The sequence below is a fragment of the Pempheris klunzingeri genome, chromosome 10, assembly GCF_042242105.1.
Source record: "Pempheris klunzingeri isolate RE-2024b chromosome 10, fPemKlu1.hap1, whole genome shotgun sequence".
Classification (NCBI taxonomy): Eukaryota; Metazoa; Chordata; class Actinopteri; order Acropomatiformes; family Pempheridae; genus Pempheris; species Pempheris klunzingeri.
Window position 1 is genome coordinate 21,254,139 of NC_092021.1, and position 23,870 is coordinate 21,278,008.

The 23,870-nt window shown below is 41.0% G+C and overlaps 2 protein-coding genes across 2 annotated transcripts in view; both read right to left on the reverse strand.

Moving 5' to 3' along the window:
- Nucleotides 1-885: 885 nt before the first annotated feature.
- kpna3 (karyopherin alpha 3 (importin alpha 4)) lies at nt 886-16,923 on the reverse strand. The gene is made up of 17 exons (XM_070837748.1): nt 16,780-16,923; nt 14,169-14,213; nt 10,821-10,910; nt 9,560-9,589; nt 9,411-9,463; nt 9,223-9,318; nt 7,753-7,838; nt 6,169-6,255; nt 5,915-6,084; nt 5,585-5,629; nt 5,305-5,436; nt 5,068-5,196; nt 4,246-4,350; nt 3,871-3,942; nt 3,387-3,549; nt 3,111-3,205; nt 886-3,014 (listed from the first exon to the last, which is right to left on the reverse strand). The coding sequence occupies exons 1-17, from the start codon at nt 16,846-16,848 to the stop codon at nt 2,916-2,918; spliced, it is 1,566 nt and encodes a 521-aa protein (XP_070693849.1). The 5' UTR covers nt 16,849-16,923; the 3' UTR covers nt 886-2,915.
- A 284-nt stretch (nt 16,924-17,207) lies between these two features.
- Nucleotides 17,208-23,870, reverse strand: part of spryd7b (SPRY domain containing 7b) — a 34,581-nt gene continuing 27,918 nt past the window's right edge. The window contains exons 3-6 of the mRNA XM_070838233.1: nt 23,110-23,226; nt 22,544-22,710; nt 20,405-20,507; nt 17,208-18,448 (exon numbers count right to left, since the gene is read on the reverse strand). Of these exons, the coding sequence (XP_070694334.1) occupies nt 18,351-18,448; nt 20,405-20,507; nt 22,544-22,710; nt 23,110-23,226 (485 nt within the window). The 3' untranslated portion in view covers nt 17,208-18,350. The remainder of the gene's footprint in view (nt 18,449-20,404; nt 20,508-22,543; nt 22,711-23,109; nt 23,227-23,870) is intronic.

Sequence of the window (23,870 nt, forward strand, 5' to 3'; positions counted from 1 at the left end):
AAAGAAACAGACAATTCATACAACTTAAACTTGACTAACAGCTACTGTACTGTATGTGTGAATCACAACACTTGCAAGCACGGAGGATCCAACGGCTAAACAGCAAGTTTATTTTGGTTAGGATCAGAAACACAGATCATGTCCTGAGGGTGAGATGAGAGGAGATGATATCAAAATCCCCTGACTGATTTATGGTAATGATGGTTTGTGGTGTTCATGGAGGGGGACGGGGGGGTAATGAGTGGGAGAAATGGATGTGTTACAATGTTCAGTGAATAAAGATCGGAGGGGAGAAGTTACTCTCAACAGCAGAGAGCAGCATTGACCATTCCCATGGCAAACTCCAACAACAGGGAGACCACATATTACGGTGGCTCCCATTTCAAAAGTCTCCAGTCGCTCAAAGAATCTTTTCTATTCAATAAAACCTAGTTTTAGTTGAAATGAAAAACAAAAGGCACAATGATTTTCAACTCATTCTTGTCTTTAATATGCACAAGAGTTGAAAGCATCAATGAGCCACCTTAAAGAGAGGAATTCAATCTAAAATTTATAAAAAGATATAAACAATCAGAGGCCAAAACGCTGTCTGTTGCTTTTCTCCTATTATTATTTTATTTAAAACAACTTTTCATTAGCAAGTAAAAATCTTGCAACAAACATAAGCTTGTATCTAATTCAGATACAAGGCAACGAAATTGTAAATCTTTAAAGTGGCTCGGTCTAGTCTGCTAGTTCATGACTGTACACCCTCTCTATAGTTTTTGTTCAGTAATAAACAGCTAGTCCCAAAAACAAGCCTGGGCTGCTAGTAACAACCCGCACCCAATATTTAAAACCCCAGTGTGACTCCACCCCCTCCCTCCCTCCCTCCACCCCCCTTCTCTGACCCCCTCTCAGTAGTTAGCAGCCAACCAGAGGATCATAAAGTCTTCAAGACCAGGGCTGGGATCGGGTCCAAGGTTTGACACCCTGAACCAGCACCCACACACCAACTGGGAAATGGGACGGTACATTTTAAACAGCCCGTCACCACTACGAAGAAGAACAAAAAGAAACAAAACCAAAAAAAAAAAAAAAAACAGCCTGTTCCAATTTATCAGCATGTCATCACAATACATATGCAAGTCAAAAATAAAAACAATGAAACAAAGAAATATTGCTTCAACAAAAAAAAAAAAAAAAAAACCCTCCCCAGCCATCTTTGACAGTAAGGTTATCGTCCATCCAATGACTGTCAGCTGCAGCAGCTTTGTACAGGCTTTATGTAAATATATTCATATAATCATTAGACGGCAAGGAGAGATACACATCACATTTTTTGTACAATTATTCAAATTGAGTGATGACATGTGACCTCTTCATCGAAAGTAGATAAGTACTGTAAAGGTCAGGACCTGTACTCGTTACATAAGTCTAGTCTTCAATGAGTATAGGTCCCTTTCTGCAGGCAGACATCAATATGCCTCTCAGACGTGTGCATAAGACTGAAGAAAAGGAAAAAGTAAAAACAGACATATGGAAGCTCCACAGACTCAACCAGAAGAACCTGAAACATGAACCTAAAATATCTGAAGAGAGATTTTAAAAGAATTAAAATAAGCTTAAGGTCAGATAAGCAATTCGGGTCGAGTTTAACTCGACGTTTTTTTTTTTCTTTTTTGTTAAACCCCCCCGTCCAAGTTTCACATTACAGGGGAGCCTCGAGCAAACAGTTCACTGTATCACAGGACGTGAGAGAGCTCATGCTGCAGAAATGGATGTCCTGTAGGGGGATAAACGCTACAGCTGACATGTTCCTCTTCTCTTAAGTCTCTGCGCCTTCACCTAAAGGTGCTTCCTCCCGTGACAGGTATTCACATCCGTAAAAAACAAAACTGTTGTTGCTCTGCTGAATCAGAAGCAGGCAGTTAGCAGGTCTTACAGTTGTATGTATTGAAAAAAAAAAAGAAAAAAGAATTATGGCATTTTCTTCACATTTTTGATGATTTTTTTTTTTAAACAAATGTTAAGTCTGATAATTCAACAGAGGTCACATTAAAAAAGTGACGTCATTGAGTCAGAAGTCCTGTCAGTCAGTTTGCCACGGAGTCCTCCATTTGCCTTAGAGCCCTTTCACCCCTCCACCTGCCCCAGGACTCTCCTGGGAGGGCGGTGGGGGTCCGTGACTAATCATGGCTTAGCTCTGGGATTAACTCTTTAAACTGGGAGAGAGAGGGTTATTGGGGTGCCCGGCCATCGGGAATCCGTGTGACTAAGTGTGTTGATGTGTGTACTTGTATGTCAGTGTGCGTGCGCGTGGGTGAAGTAACACCAGAGGACAATCCAGGGGAGGGAAAGCACAAAATAAACCACAAACAAACAGCAGTATTTCTTCCCCATATGTGATATAATGACTTCCAACAGAAGTATGCACATAAATCCTAAGTGTCAAAAAGTGTGTTTGTGTGTGTTTGTGTCTGAAAATGTGCTTTGTGTTTTTGTCTTTATGAAGACTTGACATTTGGCAATTAAATCTTGCCACGAAGGCTTTTTTCTTCCTTCTGATTTTATCTTTGTGTGATGTTTAGAAGCACTGGCAGAGAATGCTGACAATCGTCCTGATGCAGATGCAGGTTGCCAGGTGGTGATGGTGCTTGTTGAATGATCAAAACTCCTATGTAGGGTTGCTGTGTTTGGTGAAGGATGACCATCAAAAAATAAAAAGAAAGAATAAAAAGGAGAAAAAAAAAAAAAAAAAACACCCCGCTGTGCAGTGGCGGGGGCGGGTAAATCCTTCAGTGGTGAGTTTCCATGTTGAAGTGATGCTTAGTAAATCCTTCGGTACCAGATTGCCAGGTTGGAGGAAAGATGGATGAATGTCTGGGGTGATTACAGAGTACCCGTGCAGCTGGTTGAACCAAACACCCTGGCTTTTAGAAATTAAACTCCTTTGTTTGCATGTTGGAAGCTGGATCAAAGTTGAAGGTTCCTCCTTGAGTGGTGTCCGGGATCAAGCTGGGATCTTCATCAATCTGAAAATGACAATGCGATATTGTGAGATCACAGCAGAGTAAGATGCAGACGGAGCAGGAGACGCCAATGATATATTCTTTTTTTTTTAAACTTACATCTTCTCCTGAAAAGTACTGATCAATAATCTCAAAGGCTAGTTTGTAAATATCCTCATTCTCGTGCTGCTGCAGATTTTCTATCTTCTCCAAACCTGAAAAATAAAGCAGTGACAAACAAACCATTAAACTTACACAGTTCGGTTGTACTTATAGTAACATTACATACAAGAAAGAATTACACCGATTTTCCCATTAAAAGAAATACAGTTGCTTTAATTTCAAAGAGGATTAATACAAATAAAGAGCATCAGCCATAATCAACCAGTCGCTGACCTCCACACTCCTCTATGATTTCAGCAATAGCGCTGGCTTCATCTCCTGCCATGATGAGGATATTCTTCAGGCCGTCCAGGACGACCTGCACCACCTGGGAGTCCTTCACCGACAGCAGGTTACAGAACGGGGGGGTGACATCCTGCTCCACCAGGAACTCCACCTACACAAACCCACACATACACACCACATCCATACTTGATTACAACACAGGCACATGGTTACAAGAGTGGAACTCCCTCATATGTGAACAAGTCAACACCACTTAGATTCATCCTTTAAAAAAAACAAAATGGGGACAGCTCTGCTTCTTTAACAAAAAAACAATGTGTGAAATGGTGAGGCAAACATTTACTAATGAAATTATAATGCTAGGTAGGGTTTCTGCAGTTTAACTCAAAACACATTAAATATAAAGTATAGCAGTAAACGAACCAAAACAAGCTCTAGATTTCTACATCACTGGTCCCAAAGCTCAGCTCACCTGGTCTTTCCTTCCACTGATGGTGAGGTTACTGATGGCCCACGCCGCCTCCTTCTGAGTGCCAAAGTCACCCTGTAGAGAGACAGGCTGTCACTACGATGTGCACATAGCGGGCCTTTTCTACAACAGCCTTATGCCAACGCATGCACAAAGTCTAGGCCATCTTTGCATTCGGCGTTCAATTCATTTCAGTTTCAAGAGTTGTGTTGCTTCTTTGGCTACATACAGAATGTGTCGATAAAACTGACTACATACAATTAACACCAACATTATGCTTTTCCAAATTTAGAGTCTGACACCATCTGTTATGAAAACTGAAGAGAAAGAATATAAAACTTATGGCATTTCTGTCCCGTTCTTCCACCAAGCACAAACCTTAGCCAGTTGGTGAATGATCATAGGAATCAGTCCAGCGTCGATCACAGCCTGGACCTGCTGCTGGTTCCCAGCTGTAATGTTGGACAGGAACCAGACTGCTTCCTGCAAAACAGACCAATCACAAAGTGTCAAAAAAACAGCAATTTATCTTACACACACACATATTTCTCTTCTGCTATGATACTCATTCTCATTGTGCTGGTAAACAGGGGATTAAACAGATGATTCACATTGGTAAATAAAACCTCTGGCGTTACTCTTCAGTTCACCAGGTTGTTTACATTTGATTGTTCATATAATCTGGCCATAGCAACGTAACATTTCTTCAAATGAGATTTTTACAACAAAAGGATAACCTGAGATGGGTGTTTTCTCTGAACTGTATATGGTTTGAGAAAGAGAAAAAAAAAAAAAAAAAGCATGGACCAGTCAGATGTTATCTTGCGAAATGCTTTGATTTTACTATATAATTCTAAAACTAACGTGCTCTAGTGCAATCAGGGTAACAGACTGCCACCTCTCATATATGTGGCTTGACAGTCAATAGTACTTTTTACATTGAAAACAAGTGGACAAGAAAACTACAAATTCTACTGTAAGCTCAAGTGAATCAGTAAGGAGATACACACAACAACAAACCTGCTCCTGATATATTATACTTCATCACAGTCGAGCAGATAGCTCTCATAAATGTCATGAACTTTACTGCAGTTGGTAAGGCACAGACACCTTACTCCTATTTCCAAGCTAAGCCATAAGAAACCGCCAGTCTTAAACACGAAATAAAAAACATGCAGGTCGAAGCTGTGGGTGTGATACCTTGTTGATCTTTTCTTTAGGGTGTGTGAGCAAGTTGGGGAAGTGTGCGAGGACTTCACAGTTGAGGACGACCTGAGTCTGTTCATCTGTCCCTGTCACAATGTTACCCACAGCCCTCAGAGCTGCCGTCTGCAGTTTGGAGACAAAAAGAAGACAATTAAGAACATTAAATTACTAATTAATTCATTGAGAATGACATTTTGAAATGTCATCTTAGTGTAGACAAAAAAGTCTCACCTGAACTTTGACCTCCTGATGGCTGAGGAGAGGCACAAGAAATGGAACGACTCCAGAATCAATGACCATTTGGATCTGCTCATTGCCTCCGTCCGTCAGATAGGACAGAGCCCACACGGTGTCTACTAGGATCTAAACACAGGTACAAGAAACTTGTAAGGCCATGTACAGTTATTACGCGTCAGCATTTAGAAAAATGGCAAGAAGGCATTTCTCTTTATAATCCATAAAAATCAAATACAGAATGGCTAGGACAGTCACCCTTCACTCTGATACTTACATTTATATCGGTGTGATATATTAGCACACAGAGGGCAGGCAAAATCTGTGGGGAAAGAAAAGTAGGTTGTGAGTGGGTTGGATGCCAGCAGAGGAAAAGATGGATTAGATGGGGGGGGAAAGGGGGCAGAGTGAAAAGACCACAAAGAGAAAAATAGCTGTCAAATTCAGGCTTCAAACGTCGCCAAAAGAGCTTTCTAGTTAGAAATTCCCCCGGGTGCCGAGGCTCATTTGGCTACTGGCTCTGTGTGACTCAGCCTGCAGTGACACAGTCAACTGCAAAGCAAAACATCCATCTGTCTGGCACATGGACACACCCGCACACACCCACCTCTTGCACAGTCTCCATGGGCGGTGGTGGATCCTTGTTGCGGCAGAGGTTAACAATGACCCAGGTAACATTGCGGAGGAAGGTGATGGGGATTGATGGGTTTATGAAAGACAGCAGGGGCTTGACCACGCCCAGGGAGATGACGTAGTCCCTGCACTGTGGACCATCACCTGGGCAGGCAAGGGGCAGAGGTCAACTCTCAACAGTGGCTTCAAAGCAGTACACCAACACTTCACTTAGAGGACACGACTTACCTATAATGTTTCCTAAAGCCCATACAGCCTGTTCGCATACGTTCTGGTGGGGAGAGTGTAGCAGTCGCAGGAACAGGGGCACTGCATCTGGACACACAAACAGCAACGCATCAAAAGCTCGCCCAAGCTGACAGACTGCGCAGCTCAAGTGATGAGCTGTGTTTCCACATTTGAAGCCAAATAAAACAAACACATATCCATGACTGCGTCACAACTCCTGCATGTGTATAATCATGTGTATAACAGCTAATCTAAACCTAAGCTGGGGTAGCAACAAAAATGTAAAGTCTCAATGAGCTGCCTATTTTGACCCTGACTTTGACCATCAAAGTATTCCAGAGGGGAAAATGTTTACCAGCTACTACAAGACTGACCTTCTTGACAGAGGACATTTTGACTTGCCACAGATACAAAAGCAGACCAGAAATAATCAAATTAATGACGTCTGAATTCCATTTAGCTGCTATAGATAAATGGCACTGGCACTTACTTGAACATCAATACCTATTCCTATGGTAAAATAAAACCCAATTCAAGTTAAGCTCAGGCACGGCTACAAGTTGGACATTAGACCAATAGATAGTTTGGGCACGTCTGTGTTGCGTCATCAGCACGGCTGTACATCCCACTGGGACCGTTTCAGAAGCGATTCTGATGCGGAGCGTTGTGTCTGCCAGTTGACTTGCTCGGATTTTGTTGATTTGGTCCCTGTCCCATGATTTTTGTGCAACTAAGAAGAAAACAGGCTACGTCTCTAATTTTGTCTAGTTTGCATGTGTTTCTTGTACATATACATACAACTTGGTTGTGATGTAGCCTACAAACAGCGGGTTAGAGTGAAAGTGTTTTTCCACGTCCAAGGTGAACCTCTCGTCGTCGACTGTGTTAAAAGACCGTTTAACGTCTGGTGACACCGATTATAAAATATTGATGTAATGGTGGAATATACGATTGAAAAGTCTGTTTTATCTTGAAAACTAACCAGATTCTCTTCGCTGTTCATTTGCCTGACTTCCTGCCCGCCTCATCTGCTGTTTGCTGCTTATCGCGGTCGGCCTGTGGCTTCTGTCAAAAATAGACCAGGCACGTATCTTGAGTGGAGCGGGCGCATAATGGCGCTTCCGATGGGATTTAAAGCATTGACTAGAGTGGGCACGTTCAGCTCTGGCAGCCACATATTGAGAAGTCTGAGAGGTTTGTCATTTAGATGCTAAAATGCATAAATTCCTTATACTTTGATTTAAGTAACGGCATTCAATTTAGATTACTCCGTTCAATTAAATACGTCATCTTTAACTTTGTGTTTTTTTGAGTGTCTTTAATCCGTTGTTTCCATTTATATTAACATTACTCAGTTCTAAACTAACTTGCATTGACCAGCTAATCACATGAATGCTGATCATGGCTTCCACTCACACTCGCTTTGTTTCAAAATAAGAGTGCACAGTTATCTAATAAAAATATAATCCAAAAAGCTGACTGCCTCATTGAGTGAAAGAATAAATAAATATGCTGGCTCTGCAGGCTGCAGACAGTGTACAAACACAGACTGCAGGAGGAAGACAGAATGTGGGGTCAACTTACTGGATTTAACCACAGCCTGAGTCTGTGCTGACGTCCCAGAGGCAATGTTGGTCAGAGCCCAAGCTGCCTCAAACTGAAGAGAGGGGCTGTAGGACAAGAGACAACGAGACCAATTAGGTTACTTAGTTTCCACAGTAGAGCGGGGCACAAAATAAGGGAAATAATAATAATGATAAATATTGATGTGAGCACTTCCTGAATTCCCAGCTGCTATTACATGTTTTTCAAGGCTGATTTTAACATTTCCCCCAAGCACCTAATACGCTCTTCTATTTTTGTCCTTCTAGTACCAGAAGGGCTTTTTAGTGCAATGTACCTCAAACCGATTTTAATCAAAAGCTTGTTGCTCACCAGGGCATACTGGAGTTTTCCATAACTGTTTCCTTTAAAAAAAGATCAGTTTCACAGTCGATTTGAAACCCTAAGGAAAACGGAGTGTATAATATATAAAATGTATAATATATTTGACACCGGATCAGTGGTCTAGATATCATGCTGTGTGGCGAGCTGGGGTTGTGCTCAGCAGAGAAGACTCTCGAGAAATGAATTTTAAAAAATTATGCAACACAAAACATTAGATATCACACAGTTGCGAGTGATCCTCACACCACCCACCAGCCAAATGCTCGTAAATTATAGCAAAAGACTGGTAAGTCTGTCTAACCCACTAAATATTTGATCAGGCAGCGAACTGTGATCTCAAGTACCTACTGGTTTCTTAAGCTTTAGCTGGGATGTAAAACAGGAAAACAGGGTGTGGTGCTCTTCGTGATGTAACCAACCACTGTGGCTGCCTCTGGACAGAATATTTTCATTTCCTCCCCTATCATGCACTCACAGATTTCATTTGAACACCTCAGACAAGACTGTCTTTTATTCTTGTTCATGTAAAATGGTGCTCATTTTCCTGCTGTACCTCTTCATGACATTAGGCTGAGCTGTCTTGGATTCCTGCCATAACGCCATGGCAACATAGTAGATAATTATTTTCTCTTGATGGATGCACATGTGTTGCTGCATTCAGAGCAAATGTCCAATATATGCAGATGTGGTGGTTCATGTAACGCTATCTGTTGCTGGTTGCCATGGTAAAACTCTTACAACTTCTTCCTTAAGTTCTTCCACCCCAACTATTCATTCGCCCCCCCGTCAGCGAACACAAGGTCCTGGGAATTGGGGAACTCTGAGAGACAGGAATGCCGTTATATTTGGCTTGGCCAGGGCTGAGAGGACCAGCCAACTGCCCCGCATGCCTCCACACACTCTCACGTGTGGACGCAGTGGGATGCAAACACACACACACACACACACTCATGCACACAAAGCCTCTGTTGCTGCAAAGACTTGATGGAGCAGCGTCAGTAATCCATCACAGCAGTCTGCAGTCTTACCAGCAAGAACACTCAGTTCATCGCGTCAGAGAGAAATAACGCTGAAGGCAAACACAAACTGTTTTAGATGCAGACTTACTTGTCATCCCTTTCCAGGCATTTGACTAAAATGGGCAGGATCCCAGACTTTATCAAGTCGTCGATGGGGGGGTTTCTGTCACTCGAGAGCAGTTTTCTGACAAAGGGTAGAAAAAACAAAAATAAATGTCAGGAACGTCATTTACAAACAGCAGCTGTTGTTGGTGTGAGTGTGTGTGAGTCACTCACCTGGCTGCCTGTACAGCACTGAGCTGGATAACTGCATTATCACTGGTAGCGTTCTGTAGTGACAGGGTGTGTTAGCACAGCATAATGAGCTGAAAGTTTAGGAGCTATTGCTGGTACAGTTTAAGGGCTTGACTGATGTGTATTCTTACCTGTAAGATGACATCAAGCGTAACGTTTTGCTGCACAAAGACAAATGTAGCAGAGGAATATTAGCACGATCAGACATAATTTGCTAAGCAAACTCAGAGACATTGAAGGAAACCATTTGCTTTCAATCACGACTCCCATGTGACTATAACAGTGCGTCTGTGTTTAAGACAGGGATCTAGACCGTGGCGGCCCGCCACAGTCTAATTTGTCCCGCTAGTCTCATAATGAACCGAAAATATTTTTACACTTCTCATAACAACATAAAAGATCTCTAATCTGTGTCCCTTTATAAAATAAAAATCCCACTAAATTGTGAGGGACGTTACTTTATTCTATGATCTTGGTGTCTGGAGAAAAAGATCCTGACAGGGACTTATTTTTTGCCTCCACTATGACTACACACAATAATAAAAACGAGTATTTTTTTCAGTATCAATTTACAGTTGAAAGTCCCACATTTGTACCTTGAAGTCTGAAACTTGGGGTGCTGTAAAATGACTTTGCTCCATAATCTGACAGCGGCTGATATATTTGGAGTTCAGGAACAGCATGACTATACACACTCAGTCCAAATCAATCCGTTTTACTCCATCAGTTTAGAGAATTTCAAAGTTCAAATCCCACATTTGCTCACTGAATTGGCTTCCTTTTTGAAACACATGAAATATGCCAGTAAATGACGGCCTGAGATCATTCAGCAAGTTCTAAAGTTTGGTACTGCCCCAAAAAAGGGTTTGTGGTTGAAATAGGTGAAGGTTTGGCTAAAAGATTATATTTTTCTACTGCATAGTTGAGCAGGGAAATGAGAATGAGCCCTCACCATCTGCTATGTTTTTTGTACCACTTTTGCCTCATTTCAGTCACGCCTCTAATGTGTGCTGTGCTCGATTTGGTGTTTTGACCATCCGTGAAGAGCTTTAAACTCCACCACCACCATTCATATCTAAACAACCAATGTTTTATGATTAAATTGTTTCTAGAGCACAACGTTCTTCATAGATCTCGCCTCTTAAATATCGGTCTGGTGCACTTTGGGTGCATAAATTAACTATTTAACAAAATTACCTTCAGCGGGCGCACACCCTGGACCCTCCTAGGGGATCTGAGGTGCACCCACCACAGTCTCAGAAAATCCTGTGGGAAGTGCTGCACACTGAAAATCAAGCAGGCAGTCCACTTGATTTTAACACTTCTGACCTATTACCCAGACTCACTAGATCTCTCTCTCGCTCAAGTACACACCCACACACCCACACTTACTCCTTTGAAGTCTGAGTCGACATCAGAGTCCTCCAGACTCTCCCCCAGCGGGACATTTCTCTTCTTCAGTAGATGTTCGTCTCGTTTGTTCTGACAAGGGGAGAAGAGACAGAAAAGCAATAGAGGGGAGCAGATGAAAGTCCTGATTAATGCATTAACAAAGTCTTAAAGCATCATTAAATCTAGGTCTACCTTAAGCTATTTCTCTTTCCAAAAGTTTTACCTTCTGGAGTATAGCCTACATGTTAGGAATCTCACTCTTAAGTGGGCAATTCAGAGAAATATGCCTTTGGGCTAGTACACAAGGCAAACACTCATCTTCCAAGGACACTGAACCTTGACCCTCTAACCCCCACAAGCACACATTCATTCCGTGTGCAAACACAGAAACACACATGTGCATACAGACAGGCAGAAAGAGCCACACATCCCATCAATTTGCAGGGCATGTGAGTCAGTGGTAGGAGGAGATTCCCTTGCCCTACATTCCTGTGCATCGTGCTGATGTGCGTCACTGATGACTAATCAGCTAATGCAGTGCTTCTTGCTGCTCTGATCCAGCTCGATGGAATGTGCTAAACTTATGAAAGCCTGAGCTCTCATAGCAGTGATGTCCAATATTTTAAACATCCCTCGCTGTGCCGGTGTTCTTCTCTTCTACGTCTGCTCATGGCTGTGCTGCTCCACATGCCTGTTTGCCGCTGCTCTTAGCCTATATCTGGGAGCACAACGCGACAGTGTCCCTCGAGTTTTGTTTATTAGAATTACCAGTTCAGATTTACGCAATATGCAAAGTCGTGCTTTTGCGAGTTAATCTGTTACTTATCTAAATGTATACCACATTTACATTCTATGTTTGTGCCATGCTATAAAAACATTGTTTACAGAGCAAAGCCTTGACAGTGGTTTGTTTCCAGCATTTTCCCTTTTCCACTACCTATGTATGCCTTTTCTATTCCAGGAGACAAAGAAGGAACAACTCCCAATGATATCTTATGACTCGACAAGTTGAGTCAAGTCAGTTTTATTTACTTGGCCTAATATCACAAATGCCAATAAAATTCGTGTCTGCACAATGTATTGGTGGGGCAACAGACAAACCCAACAAAGCATCATTGAATGTGACGTGGATATTCATGCTCCACTCAATTTGGACTTTGTATACAAGCCTGATAGGTGTTCTATACTGATACAGATAAGCTGGTTGTACTGTGCTGTATTAATTCATCAGGTATAACCTACACAGAAAAAAAAAGGTGATAGCTGTGATTAGTCTTCCTGTCAGATATCACATTTAAAAACAGAAACGAAGAGCAATTAACCCAAATATGATGCAAATGATCTGTTCATCTGTAAAAACCCATGTTAGCCTCCAACTGTGCATGAAAATGAAAACAACCTCAGCGAGTTAAAAAAAAAGGTGCATGACAGAACTTATTTCACAGTACAAAAATAGCACACACAGACAATGCCACACTTTAAACAGATTAAAACTCATCTGCTGTTCAAATGTCAAGTTGAAATGCCGTTTTTTCAAATTTCAATTAAAGAAAACTCTGCAACCTACAACCGGACTCCAGGTGCAGAGTCTAATCTTGCCAAGCAGGATCATGAGGCTCTGCTTACAGACTATGACGATTTGACCACTGCATATTTTCAAGCATCTGTGTCGAAGTGAATTTTAGTTCACAGTTGCTGCCAGAAAACACAGTAGTGATATCAGTGAGAAATATCCCAGCAGGCACTGTCTAGGCCCATTCCCTCTGACTCTGGAGACTTGTTTGCGCACGGAAATCATGATTAATGATTAATTGCACTGACATCAAACTTGATTGATTTTGATTTTGCTTTAAGTTATCAGTATTAGTGGAAAACAGCACAGCCTCAAACATCCCGTTACAAAAACAAAGTTGATGTTTTAGCTTGGTAATTGTAAATGACCAGACTGAAGAACACTTGTTAAGGTGAAAAAAGCCAACAGATGAAGAGCACTCAGCAGGATGTATGCATGGCTGTATCTGAGTGCAAATCAAGAGAGAACTTCAACAACATACCCTCAGAGGACTCATCACAAGATGCAAACCCACTCACTTAGAAAGGCATAAAATACAGAAAAGCCAGGTTCCAGCTATCGAAATATCATGGTAGAAAGAATATGTGTGGAGTAAATAGGTGATTCAGGGTGTACCACACAATCTGAGAAATGTGGTGGTGGTGTTAATGCATGATATGTGTGGCTGCCAGAGGACCCAGCTCACTGATGAGGTCACTGCTGACGGCAGCATAAGGATGCTTACATACATCATGTCTGTTCGGCTCAAACTGAATACATTAAATCTCTTTGGACAATGTCATCACAATGCAGCAGCACTACAAAGATCCAAAACATGTATCCAAAGCAAGTCCCTGAACTAACATGAGGCCAACTGAGCAGTGTGTGGCTGCTTTAACATTCAAAACTGCATTAAAAAGTAAAATGGTACTTCCTTCCTCTCAATTCATGGGAGTGCAGCAAATAAACAACAAAAACGCTAGTTTAGTAACAAAGAGTGATCCAAAATACGGTGCTGCCCAAACTGAATACGAGTAGAATGGACAAATGTAGCCTATTTGTGCTAATTCTCCTGTTTACTCTGTAACATAAATGCTTAGCCAAAGATGGTTTCCTAGCAAAGGAAACACACTTAACTAACAACTGAATATTCTTCCAAAAAATTATAAGTTTTTGCTGTCAAATACGACTCAGCAGAGTCCGTCAATGAAGATCACATAATTTAAATACAGGTAGTTTGCAGCAAGCTAGCTGTCATGTACAAAATGCGTGGACCAGCACACATATTCATGCACACTGTTAAAGAAAAAACATTGTTATACGTGGCTCAAACCACCTCCAAATGTGATCTAAGCCATCAGATCTCAATGTGTCCTCGAAGCGTCTTGGGTGCATTGTGCTACAGCCAAGTATGAAAAGGACCTTGATGTCCCATTATGATCCAAGCCAGACAGCTCGCCAAAAAAAGTTTCATTTCCACCATTAAGTTAGCAGAAGATGTGCAAAAATTAAAAGATTCAACAACAGAAACCTATAAATGCTCATCAGATTCTTGTTGCTTTAGAAGATGTCTGTTTGGAGGGGACCGTGACTATTGATGGAGCACACACAGGTATGTGGGGGTGTAGCCTACCAATTGCAGTTTTTAGGTTTTTATAACTATGTTGTATACACTATTCGGTCGCCTCCTTACAGCTCTTCATCTACAATGGCCCTCCTGGACTTTCAATGTTCACCAATGTGACTTTCAGGCCTGGCGTATGTACATGTAGACAGATCAGTGCATCTTTTCTCACCTTTCTCAACTCAACCGTCACCTCATTTCGATGTCTTCTCATAGTCTGTAAAGAAAGAAATGAAGAGGGGAAAATAGTAAATGAGAGTACATTGTTTTGACATTTTGGAGAAATTCGACCATTTACTGTGGTGGCAAATACACATTGTTGCTTTTTACTTGGATAACAAATGGCCTAATAAATCACAAAATATCATGAACAAAGAACATGACATTGTATACTTTCCATTAGATTACACGCCTCATTAATAACCAATTTCATTTCAGGATCTAATATCAATTTAAAATGACACTTGAACAACATGGGGCAAGGAGATTACTTTCTATGTCAATTTAAGCATAAATCCGTGACTGAATACTAAAAACAGAAACCACCATTTGAAGTTAAGAAAGCTTGAAGACAACTCAAAAACAGCACAAGCGAGAAAAGGCAGTTTTTAATTATGCTGTATTTGTGTGTCTGTTGGGTTTCCAGGTCATTCTGAACAGTTTGAGATGGTCTAAGATCTTGTGACTGTTTGAAGAGGTTCATGTTGCCTTCCTAAATAGCCTCTTACGTAATCGGGGGACAGTCATAACTCTACGGAGCAGAGACGTGTCTCTAAACCACTGCAAAACAACAATAACTGACACTGGCCCAAACAAAAATTTCCCTTTACAGACAGCCGACATAAAGCAATAATACTCCAGACTGATAGTCAAGAGAAAAGAACGCAACTCGGTACGTTTAAACTGGCTTAATTTGCCCCAATCTGGTGGTGGCTACGAGCTGAAACAAAGAATTTATGCCAACAAAGACAAAATTGCTGGAGCCCACAGAGACACCACAGTGCTCAAAAAAAAAAAACTTTATGAAAGCTGAAATTCTGCAATGTAAGGAAAATACGACATTTCAGGGCAAAACAAAAAAGCTTGACCAGTCTAAATCATAAGCACATTTTATACAATATCCAGAAAAACAAAGGAGGAGCTTGTGACCCACAGCATGTGAGACTTCACTGCTTTGCAATTCAAAGCTGCTACTAATGATGTCAGAAATGAAGAGCAATCTGTTATGCCTGACCTAAATAAATAAAACCCAAACTGGCATTTCTCTTCCCTGCTGTAGTCTGAGTCATCCATTTAGGAAAACTCAAAGGATCCTAAGAGGGCCCAGGTCAGACATCCAAGATGCCTGAAATAGCATCAGGAATGCACTTGGCAACACCCGTCTGTCATAGTAGCCATGTGCTTGTCTCACAGAGTCCAAGTTTCAAAACAACCACCTATGGAGCATCAATCTGTGCTTTTGGGCAGCTGGAGGTGAATCTCCAATCCCTGGTGGGTGTTTACTGGCCATTTCAGACCTAACTTTGTCTGTCTTTGTTGGTAGACCCTTAAACTGAGATGATTGCATTTTGATAGATTATATATGTGAAGTGTATATAATCTACACAACTATATATTTGTTTTCTAGACATCTTTGGTCCAACACTGATGGCTCCTCTTGCCTCAGCTTGTCTGAGTCCAGCCTTTACCAAATGGTTTGGTCATCATGTCAATGAGCATTACAGACAAATGCTGTCACTGAGATTTATAATTAGACTTGTTAGTTGAATGATGCTGCAGCGTTTAGACTGTCAGTGGGGTCAGTGGTATTTTCTAGAGCTAGCCATTTATTCCTCACACTTAAGGTAATATAGCAATGTCTATTTGGAAAAACTGAGTATAACCAGTGAGAAGCATTACAGCGTTAGACCAGGTTATAATTAATAGTATTGCTAGCTCCTGGTTATTCAAGTCAAACGTGTGTACTTCTCCATCATGTGCTCAAATCCAATAGTAAAATTCACGACCTTAACAGGGATTTTTGTCGGCGATACATTTGCCGATTTTCACGCCAAAGTAGAGGGTAAAACTAGGGTCATCGCTTCATTGCCATCCGGCGAACAGCTTGATGGCTTACCGTTAGCTAGCTGCTCCGTTTAGCTGGCTTACCTGGCAGCATTACATGCTAGCTGTTCGCTTGGCAAGCTAACAAGGAGGGGCAGAGTTTGGTCAGGGTGGATGTGGACCAGCCATGTAAATCAGCCTAAACCGATGACTTACTGAGAATGACAAATGTATGTGGCGTCCGCTGGTTAGCATTGGTGTTACTTAAGGTCAGCTGGCTGTAAAAGCGGACCAAATGTCAAGATTGTGCTGCCGGCCAAGGCCCAAGCAGCCTCGCTAGCGACCGGTGTCCATCCGGCTAGCTAGTTAACGTTAGCCGGCAGTGACAGCTAGCTTACATCTCCTGCGCTTAATTCTCCCAATTCCAACGGTCCAAAATGTGATGTTGCTTTCTCTTTTAAAACATTAACTTCTGAATATTGGTTGGCAACTCGTGTTAACTGGGTGACGATCATTAAAGTCGCTTAGTTACGGGTGGATTTGCCGTTATCAAGATAGGCCAAAAAGGCACTTTTGATGGCGAACTCCTCTCGATAGCTTACATTAGCTAGCAAGCTAGCTAGCTAGCTAGCTGTCAGCTGCAGCGGCCAGGCAACCCAACGAGGCCCATAGACTGTCGTTTTCCACGCTAAACTTATTTGAATCCGGCTGTTCACACTCGTATTAATATGTCAGCTCACCTCGACATCACGTCCCTTGTTTTTAAAGCTCTTGATGCGGTGGTTTTCCAAGCCGGCGTTTTCTGCCATGGCTGTATGGGGTTTCGCTATTACTCCGGCTTTCGGGATCTCCTCCGTGAAAGACGAGGCACGGCAGCTCCTGTGCTGCTGCTGGGTCCGGGGAGGGGGAGGAGGAGGAGGAGGAGGAAGAGGACGTAACAGATCGCAGAGTGAGGGGAGGAGTTAATGCATACCTCCTGCATGGGCTGTCCTGCTTTCCACGGCTTCCTCGACGCAGTAATAATAAAAAATTCACCTTCCACTTGATGGCTGCAAAAGACATCCTGAGATGTGCAGCTCAATCATCATTTTTGCAGATGCACAACTTAATAATAACAACCCAGAGACAAAAAGAAGAAAGAGACTGGGGGAAAAAAAGTATGCCTCCAAACACAGACTTTAATGAATCAACAATATTTGGATTTGCTTGTACAATAACATCATTAGTGCAAACAAAGACAAGCTTTTGAAATATCGAACTGTCACACTTCAGCAGCGGAAAATGCAATGCCAATACAACACAACAGATTGACATTTTTAACCATATATCTCTCTAATCAGAGACGACCAGCACAAACTCTGGTAATATTCTGATATTTAGAATAAAATCCCCATAAGATTTCAGGATGAGAAAAGTGTTTGTGTGTGTGTGTGTGTGTGTGAGGGGACTAAAGCGCTGTTCATAACAAGTGATTTAGACTTCAGTTTCAATATGTTAAGTGTCAGTCTTTTGAGAAATAATTCACTGTAAAACATTTTCCAGCACCGTCACCTCAGCATGACTCAATGAAAAGTCAACCTGGGAAACCGGCTGTCCCCTGGAATGTGCACCTGGAGTTTACAATATCCCCCATTTGAATTGTAGTTTTAATCAAAGAAGGCAACATAAAAGCGAATGGGATGTCGTTTACTGGCGTGTAAGTTTTAACAGCCGATCCTTCATTAGTCCGCAAACTCTTGCCGGCCCACAAAAATCATGTCTTGTCAAACCAAAAGAGATAGATGACTTTGATGCATGACTCATATAAATATAAATAAATATAGGGGGTATGCTGAGATGTCAGTATGGCATTTAGGTGCTAACATATTGAACAACACAAGTATAAAGCTATGTCGATAAAACATGGCTTCTGATCCTGAAAAATGGGAACATTTTACCTTTACATCCACTGTCTGGCATCTACACACAGATTAAGAATGTAAGCAGCAACCGAAAGTGTTTCAGTTAATACAGGGTGATTACCACTGACGTTAAGTAATGATTGAACAGTTTCTCCATCAGCACAGACTGTTACAAGCCCACTGTGGCCGACCAATAATCAGGAATCCTGACTCCTTCAAGGACACTCAAGCGACGATCCAGGAGCAGCGGTAGAGAGACAGAGTAATCACGGGAAACAAAACAAGAGGCGTTCAAGCCACACATAATGATATTATCCAATCAGGGCCTGTCAACTGTAGTGTCACAGAGGTTGCTATGAGATATAGGGGAGGATGATAATGTAAAGAAGGGCCAAGGCTGAAGTGCTCCTCTAGAAGATTTGTTGTTCAAAGAGGATCTTCTCAAATCCTTGTGGAGCTGTGTGGTAGAAGTCACTAAACTGGCAGTCTAAGATGGCACTGTCATCCACTGAAACAAAAGAGGGGAAAGACATTATTCACATAAGTTAAGTTTTGACAATATAAGCCACCATCACATGTATTGTGGATATTCTTGCATGCACATCAAGTCAAACATTTTATTTTGGTTGTAACATTACATCAGATGGGTGATGGTTAGCCACACAATGTGTCTATAGTCAGAGTTGATGGGTCCATGAAAGTTTCACAATTTCAAATATATTGAAAATGTGACGTGTGGACTTGCACCCGGGTGCCAATAGCCTGACAGCAGGTATATTGTTGTACAAACGCACAGTCATGCAGTATAAAGAACGATTAATCACCTTTCAGTTTAATATGGGTGTGGTGGCTGAATGGTTTAGTTACAGGACTTTCAGAGAAGAATTGTGTTCAAATCCTATGTGAGACTGATAGTAAATTAAAGTAATGTACTTGGTAAGTTCATTAACTTGTATATTTCAGTTTTCTTCTATCATTATGAGTTTTCAGTCGCAGTTTGGTTATGTTTAGATACCAAAACTACTTGGTTAGGTTTAGTCAGAGACAAATATAATATGCAGTGTAAATTAAACACAAAATATCTTCTTTCCAACATACAGTACTGTGCAAATGTTTTAGGCAGGTGTGAAGAAACATAATTGTTTATTTGTATCAATTTACAAAATGCAAAGTGAGCGAACAGAAGAAAAATCTAAATCAAATCAATAATTGCAGTGACCATCCTTTGCCTTCAGAACAGCATCAGTTCTTTCAGGTACACTTGCACAAACTCAGAGATTTTGAAGGATCACAGTCAGGTGCATGATTAACCAGTAATACCAAACAGGTCCTAATGATCATCAGGTTCATATGTAGGTTGAAACAAAGTCATAAACTTAAACAGAAACAGCTGTAGGAGGCTTAAACCTGAGCGAGGAAAAGTCAAACTACTACCAAGGTGAGGCTGTGGAGGACAGTTTCATGTCTCAGGTCATCATGGCAAGACTGAGCACAGCAATAAGACACAAGGTAGTTATACTGCATCAGCAAGACCTCTTCCAGGCAAAGATTTCAGAGCAGACTGGGGTTTCAACACGTGCTGTTCAAGCTCTTTTGAAGAACTACAAGGAAACGGGCAGCTTTGAGGACCGTAGACGCAGCACTCAGCCAAGGAAACTTAGTGCAGCAGATGAAGGACACTTTTATGCTTCATTCTCTTTGAAATGGGAAGATGTCCACTGCAGGACATGGAACTAATGTGGTGAAAACATTTAATGGTGGCACTCGGCAGCTTGCAATTTGAGTGATTTCCATAAGCAGTTTAATTAAATCTCATAATTTTTATTCAGTCTAATGTCAGACCTAACTAAAGTATGATGACAGAAATTACAAAATGTATATCTTATGGCATCTTTAGTATTCAATAATAATAATATTCAAAAAATATTTCTCAGAGTTCTTTTGGAGAGGAGAAAGTGGAGCATATTCCTAACTGCCACAGGTGAGTTCAGGTTATGTAAAAGCTTAATAGAAAACACTGAAGTGATGATCTTAACAGCCAAAAAAGTATCGTATTGCCCTTTAAACACTAATGAATTACTGTACATATACAGAAAATGAACTGGGGTGTTTGCTTAACATCAGCCAGAGAGAAGATGCCAGCCAGTGAAATCATTTGTTGCAGCTTTGCCAAGAATGAAACCTGAATGTCTTGGTCCTCTGTTGCAAGACTGTCAGTTCCTGCTAAAGGCTTTTATTTCATTAGTCCAAGCTACTCAGTCTAGGATGTGTGAAATCTCTTTGTGTTTAAATAAGCAAATTACAAAATACTTGCAAGTTCAACTGACATCCTGGACTGAGCAGTGTTACATAAAAATGCACAAATGCAGCCCTCTAGTGGAACAACATTGTAACTGCCGTGATGGCCAAAAGTAACACATCCTGGTAGACCACTCAGCAAATCAAGCCAAACAGTTAAACTTACCATAAACGACAGGGTACACAGTGCCTCGGATCCCTGAGGCAGGACAGTGCATGTTCTTTCCATTCAGATATAAATTCAGCTCCACGTGGTCGTATGTGATGCCCTGAGGAACACCAGCAAAAATTAATGTTTGCATTCGACTGTGATTGCATATTTAAACCTGGTCTATTTGTCAAAGAGAGACATTCACGTGCAAATCCTGACTTTTCACAGTTTGTGACTGTGATCTATTTGAAAATGAGCATTGAGACTCTCTATTTTCAGCTCTCGTCAACAGGAGCAGGAAAAGCTTGGCAAAGCCAAATGGTATAGAGACAAAACATGGTATGAATATGGTGAGAAAGGTGAAGTGCTGGGGGAAAACAAATCAGAGCTGTGCCTATTTTTTAGCTAATTGTACTCTAAAATCATTATTGGTGTATGTTTTTTATTGTAATTCCATATGTGTAGTATAATGTGATTTTATGATACTGACATCAGTAAATCTAAACTACACTGTACATGTATAAACCCAACTAGGGTCAAGAGTTGAAAATTAGCAACAGCTATAAACTCTTTGAGCATCACATCAGTTTCATGCTCTTTATTGGAACTATGTTAAACTGCATGAAATGTGTGCGAGTAGCTTGAACTATCGATAAACGGTGTCAGTGTCGAATGAAGTCATTTTGTGATTTCCAGGTCACTGTTCCCGGAATAAGTGATGAAAGGAATTGACAGCAATGTATGTGGGTTTTGCACATGACATAAAAACAAGGTATGTATTCTTTTTTGGCTGTAATGATTAAAGGTCACGTCCATATGTTCCCTTGGCCTTCCCCCTAGAGGCCTGGGACACTTTGATATGCAGCGTTTTTCTTTTGCATTTGTTTCCGGAGTTTGAGTGTTTTTGACTTTGCATCATTCCAGCATTTGCTGTTACAGTGTTTGTTTTGGCACCACGTTTCTATTTGCTTTGGATTTTCATAGGTGTTTCTGAATTGGCATCATTTCTGAAGCTGATTTGCTTATATGTTTAAGATTAGTTCTATCATATCAGGGACAATGTGTCAAGCACAGATAGTGACATGCTTACTGACAGTCACAGACGTCTGCATGTGTTTGGAAATTGGAGTGCATACCATAAATGCTGAGTTCTTACCCCAATGGCCCAGGTTCAGATCTGGCCTGGGACCTTTGCTGCATGTCACCCCCTCTGCCCTTCCTGACTCACTAATGTCATATCTAGTTAAGTACCAGAACAATAATCTTAAGAAGACTAAAAAACAGGTCCAGTCCTTCTGCACCCACAGGATTTACTGCTGCAACAGCCCACCCCCACAATCTATTTTTTTAGACCTCAGGTCTGTGCTCATTAACATCATATTTAACAAAACGATTTTGGAGTCCTGAGTGACAACGTCTGTGAAAATTCAAATTAAGTTTATGCTGTTTCAGTAAAATGAAAAATCTGCGACAATGTCTGAACTGATGCCAAACCTTGGCACAAACAGAAGGCTATCAAGCCCATATTAGACCGAGCATGATGTGTTGGGGGAAAAGCAAAAAAAACCTCATAATACTAAAGTCCACTGCCGCTCCTGTAGGCCTCTGGCAGCTGATTATTCTGAAGGGGTTGCTTTAAGTTCTGTAAATACACACTATCAACACTCACATGCCGAGTTTACAGACTAAACTGTTCAAGTTTTTGCTTGCCATCGTCGCCTTATGCTTGCTCATGTGCGGATCCTTAATTTTGAATTCTCTCTTAATTAAAGAATTTTGGTCTAGACCTGCTTCTTTATAAAAGAAGTGTCTTGAGATAATATTTGTTATGAATTGGCACTACGTAAATAAATATTGATTGATAAAATGATTTAAAAAAAAAAAATAGATCTCCCTTTACAAGAATCCTCTGAACACCCATGTCGGACAACACTTCTATTGGAACAGAAAACGACTGTCTTGCTCATATGATGCCAGTTCTTCCATAACTTTCTTGTCTATGACAGTTTACGCTCACCACTTATTTGGCAAAATGCAGATTCTGAAAAAAAAAGAGTTCTTCATTTTCAGCTCTGTGCGGCAACACTTAAAACATTCAAAAGTTAGATCATCAAACTTAAATTCAGGATCAAGGAGAATATATTTGACACTCACCACAATGTCGCCCTCCTGAGGAAGGCTGTTTGCTGGTAGACGATTCTTCTCTTCATTATTGTGGTACACAGACCCATCATGCCTCAGGACAAGGCTGTTTGTGTCTCTGCCCAAAGGCACTTGATTAAGATTCACTTTCTGTGTGGCCACACCTATTCCCCACACACCTAAAGACAGAGCACAACAATGGCGATTTCAAAACACGATTTTCAGCTCAAATATAAAAGCTTGTCAAGCTTTTGTATTTTTGACAACGGCGAGCTGTACGAAAACTTTGTAGGCAAGATTCATATGCATAGAATATTCCTAATTGAATGCTGGTAAAAATAGTCCAGTGAGGAGCTGCACAAGGGTAGCTTTTTCTTAAGGTCATAGATGTAAGAAAACAAATGTCTTGTGCTTTCAAAAAGTGTCTTTGTAAGTGAAGGGAATATCACCAGCGAGCATGCAGTCACAAGACGGAGTAGCTACTAAAAACCGCAGCGTGTCTGTATCAATAACTCCCACTAGGAATGCACCAGAAAATGGCAAGAATAGAAGGCAGGAGGTTGAAGCCAAGTGCTTACCAGTGGACTGGATCTTAAACTCAAAATAACTTTTGTTCTGGTGCAGCGGAGCGTTGGCCAGACAGCCTCCAGTGCCACATATCCTCCTGCCGCTTTTTACAATGACAACATCTGTGCCTGCAAAACAAAAGGCAAGAATACACTGTTGTTGTAAAGACACACGATTCATACAAAAAAACAATAAGCAAATATTGTCATTGTTGATTAATGACAATTACAGTACTGATGTTGATTAATCATTGGGTTATTCAATAAAATGTGAGGAAATAGCAAAGAATACCCATTACTGTCATAAATTAACTTCAAAGGGCTTGTTTTGTTTAACCAACAATCCAAAGATAATATATTTGCAGTCACACAAGTCATATAAAAGCAGCAACATGGTAACAACTGACAAGCTGGAATGATTAAAAGACTACAAACACTGTTTGAGATTATTTTGTTTTATGGATTGATTACTTGACTAATAATTTCAACACTAAGTGAACTGCTGCTGGTAGATTTAAATTCTCACTTATTCTTATAGAGTGGAAAGGCAGGTCACTTGTTAGAGAGAAGTATTAAAACTTTATGTTCAAAAGCCTGTAAACCAGCTGCTGTATTTGAATACTGACAGTAAACACTCACAATAACAAGTTCAGGCTTAAGTTGCATTGCTCTGATGACACCTCTTCAAGAAGTAAGATAAATTAAGTACAACTCAAGTAAATCAAATCTTAAATCCCACCTCAACTCTCAAATTGTTACTTCACTTGGATGTT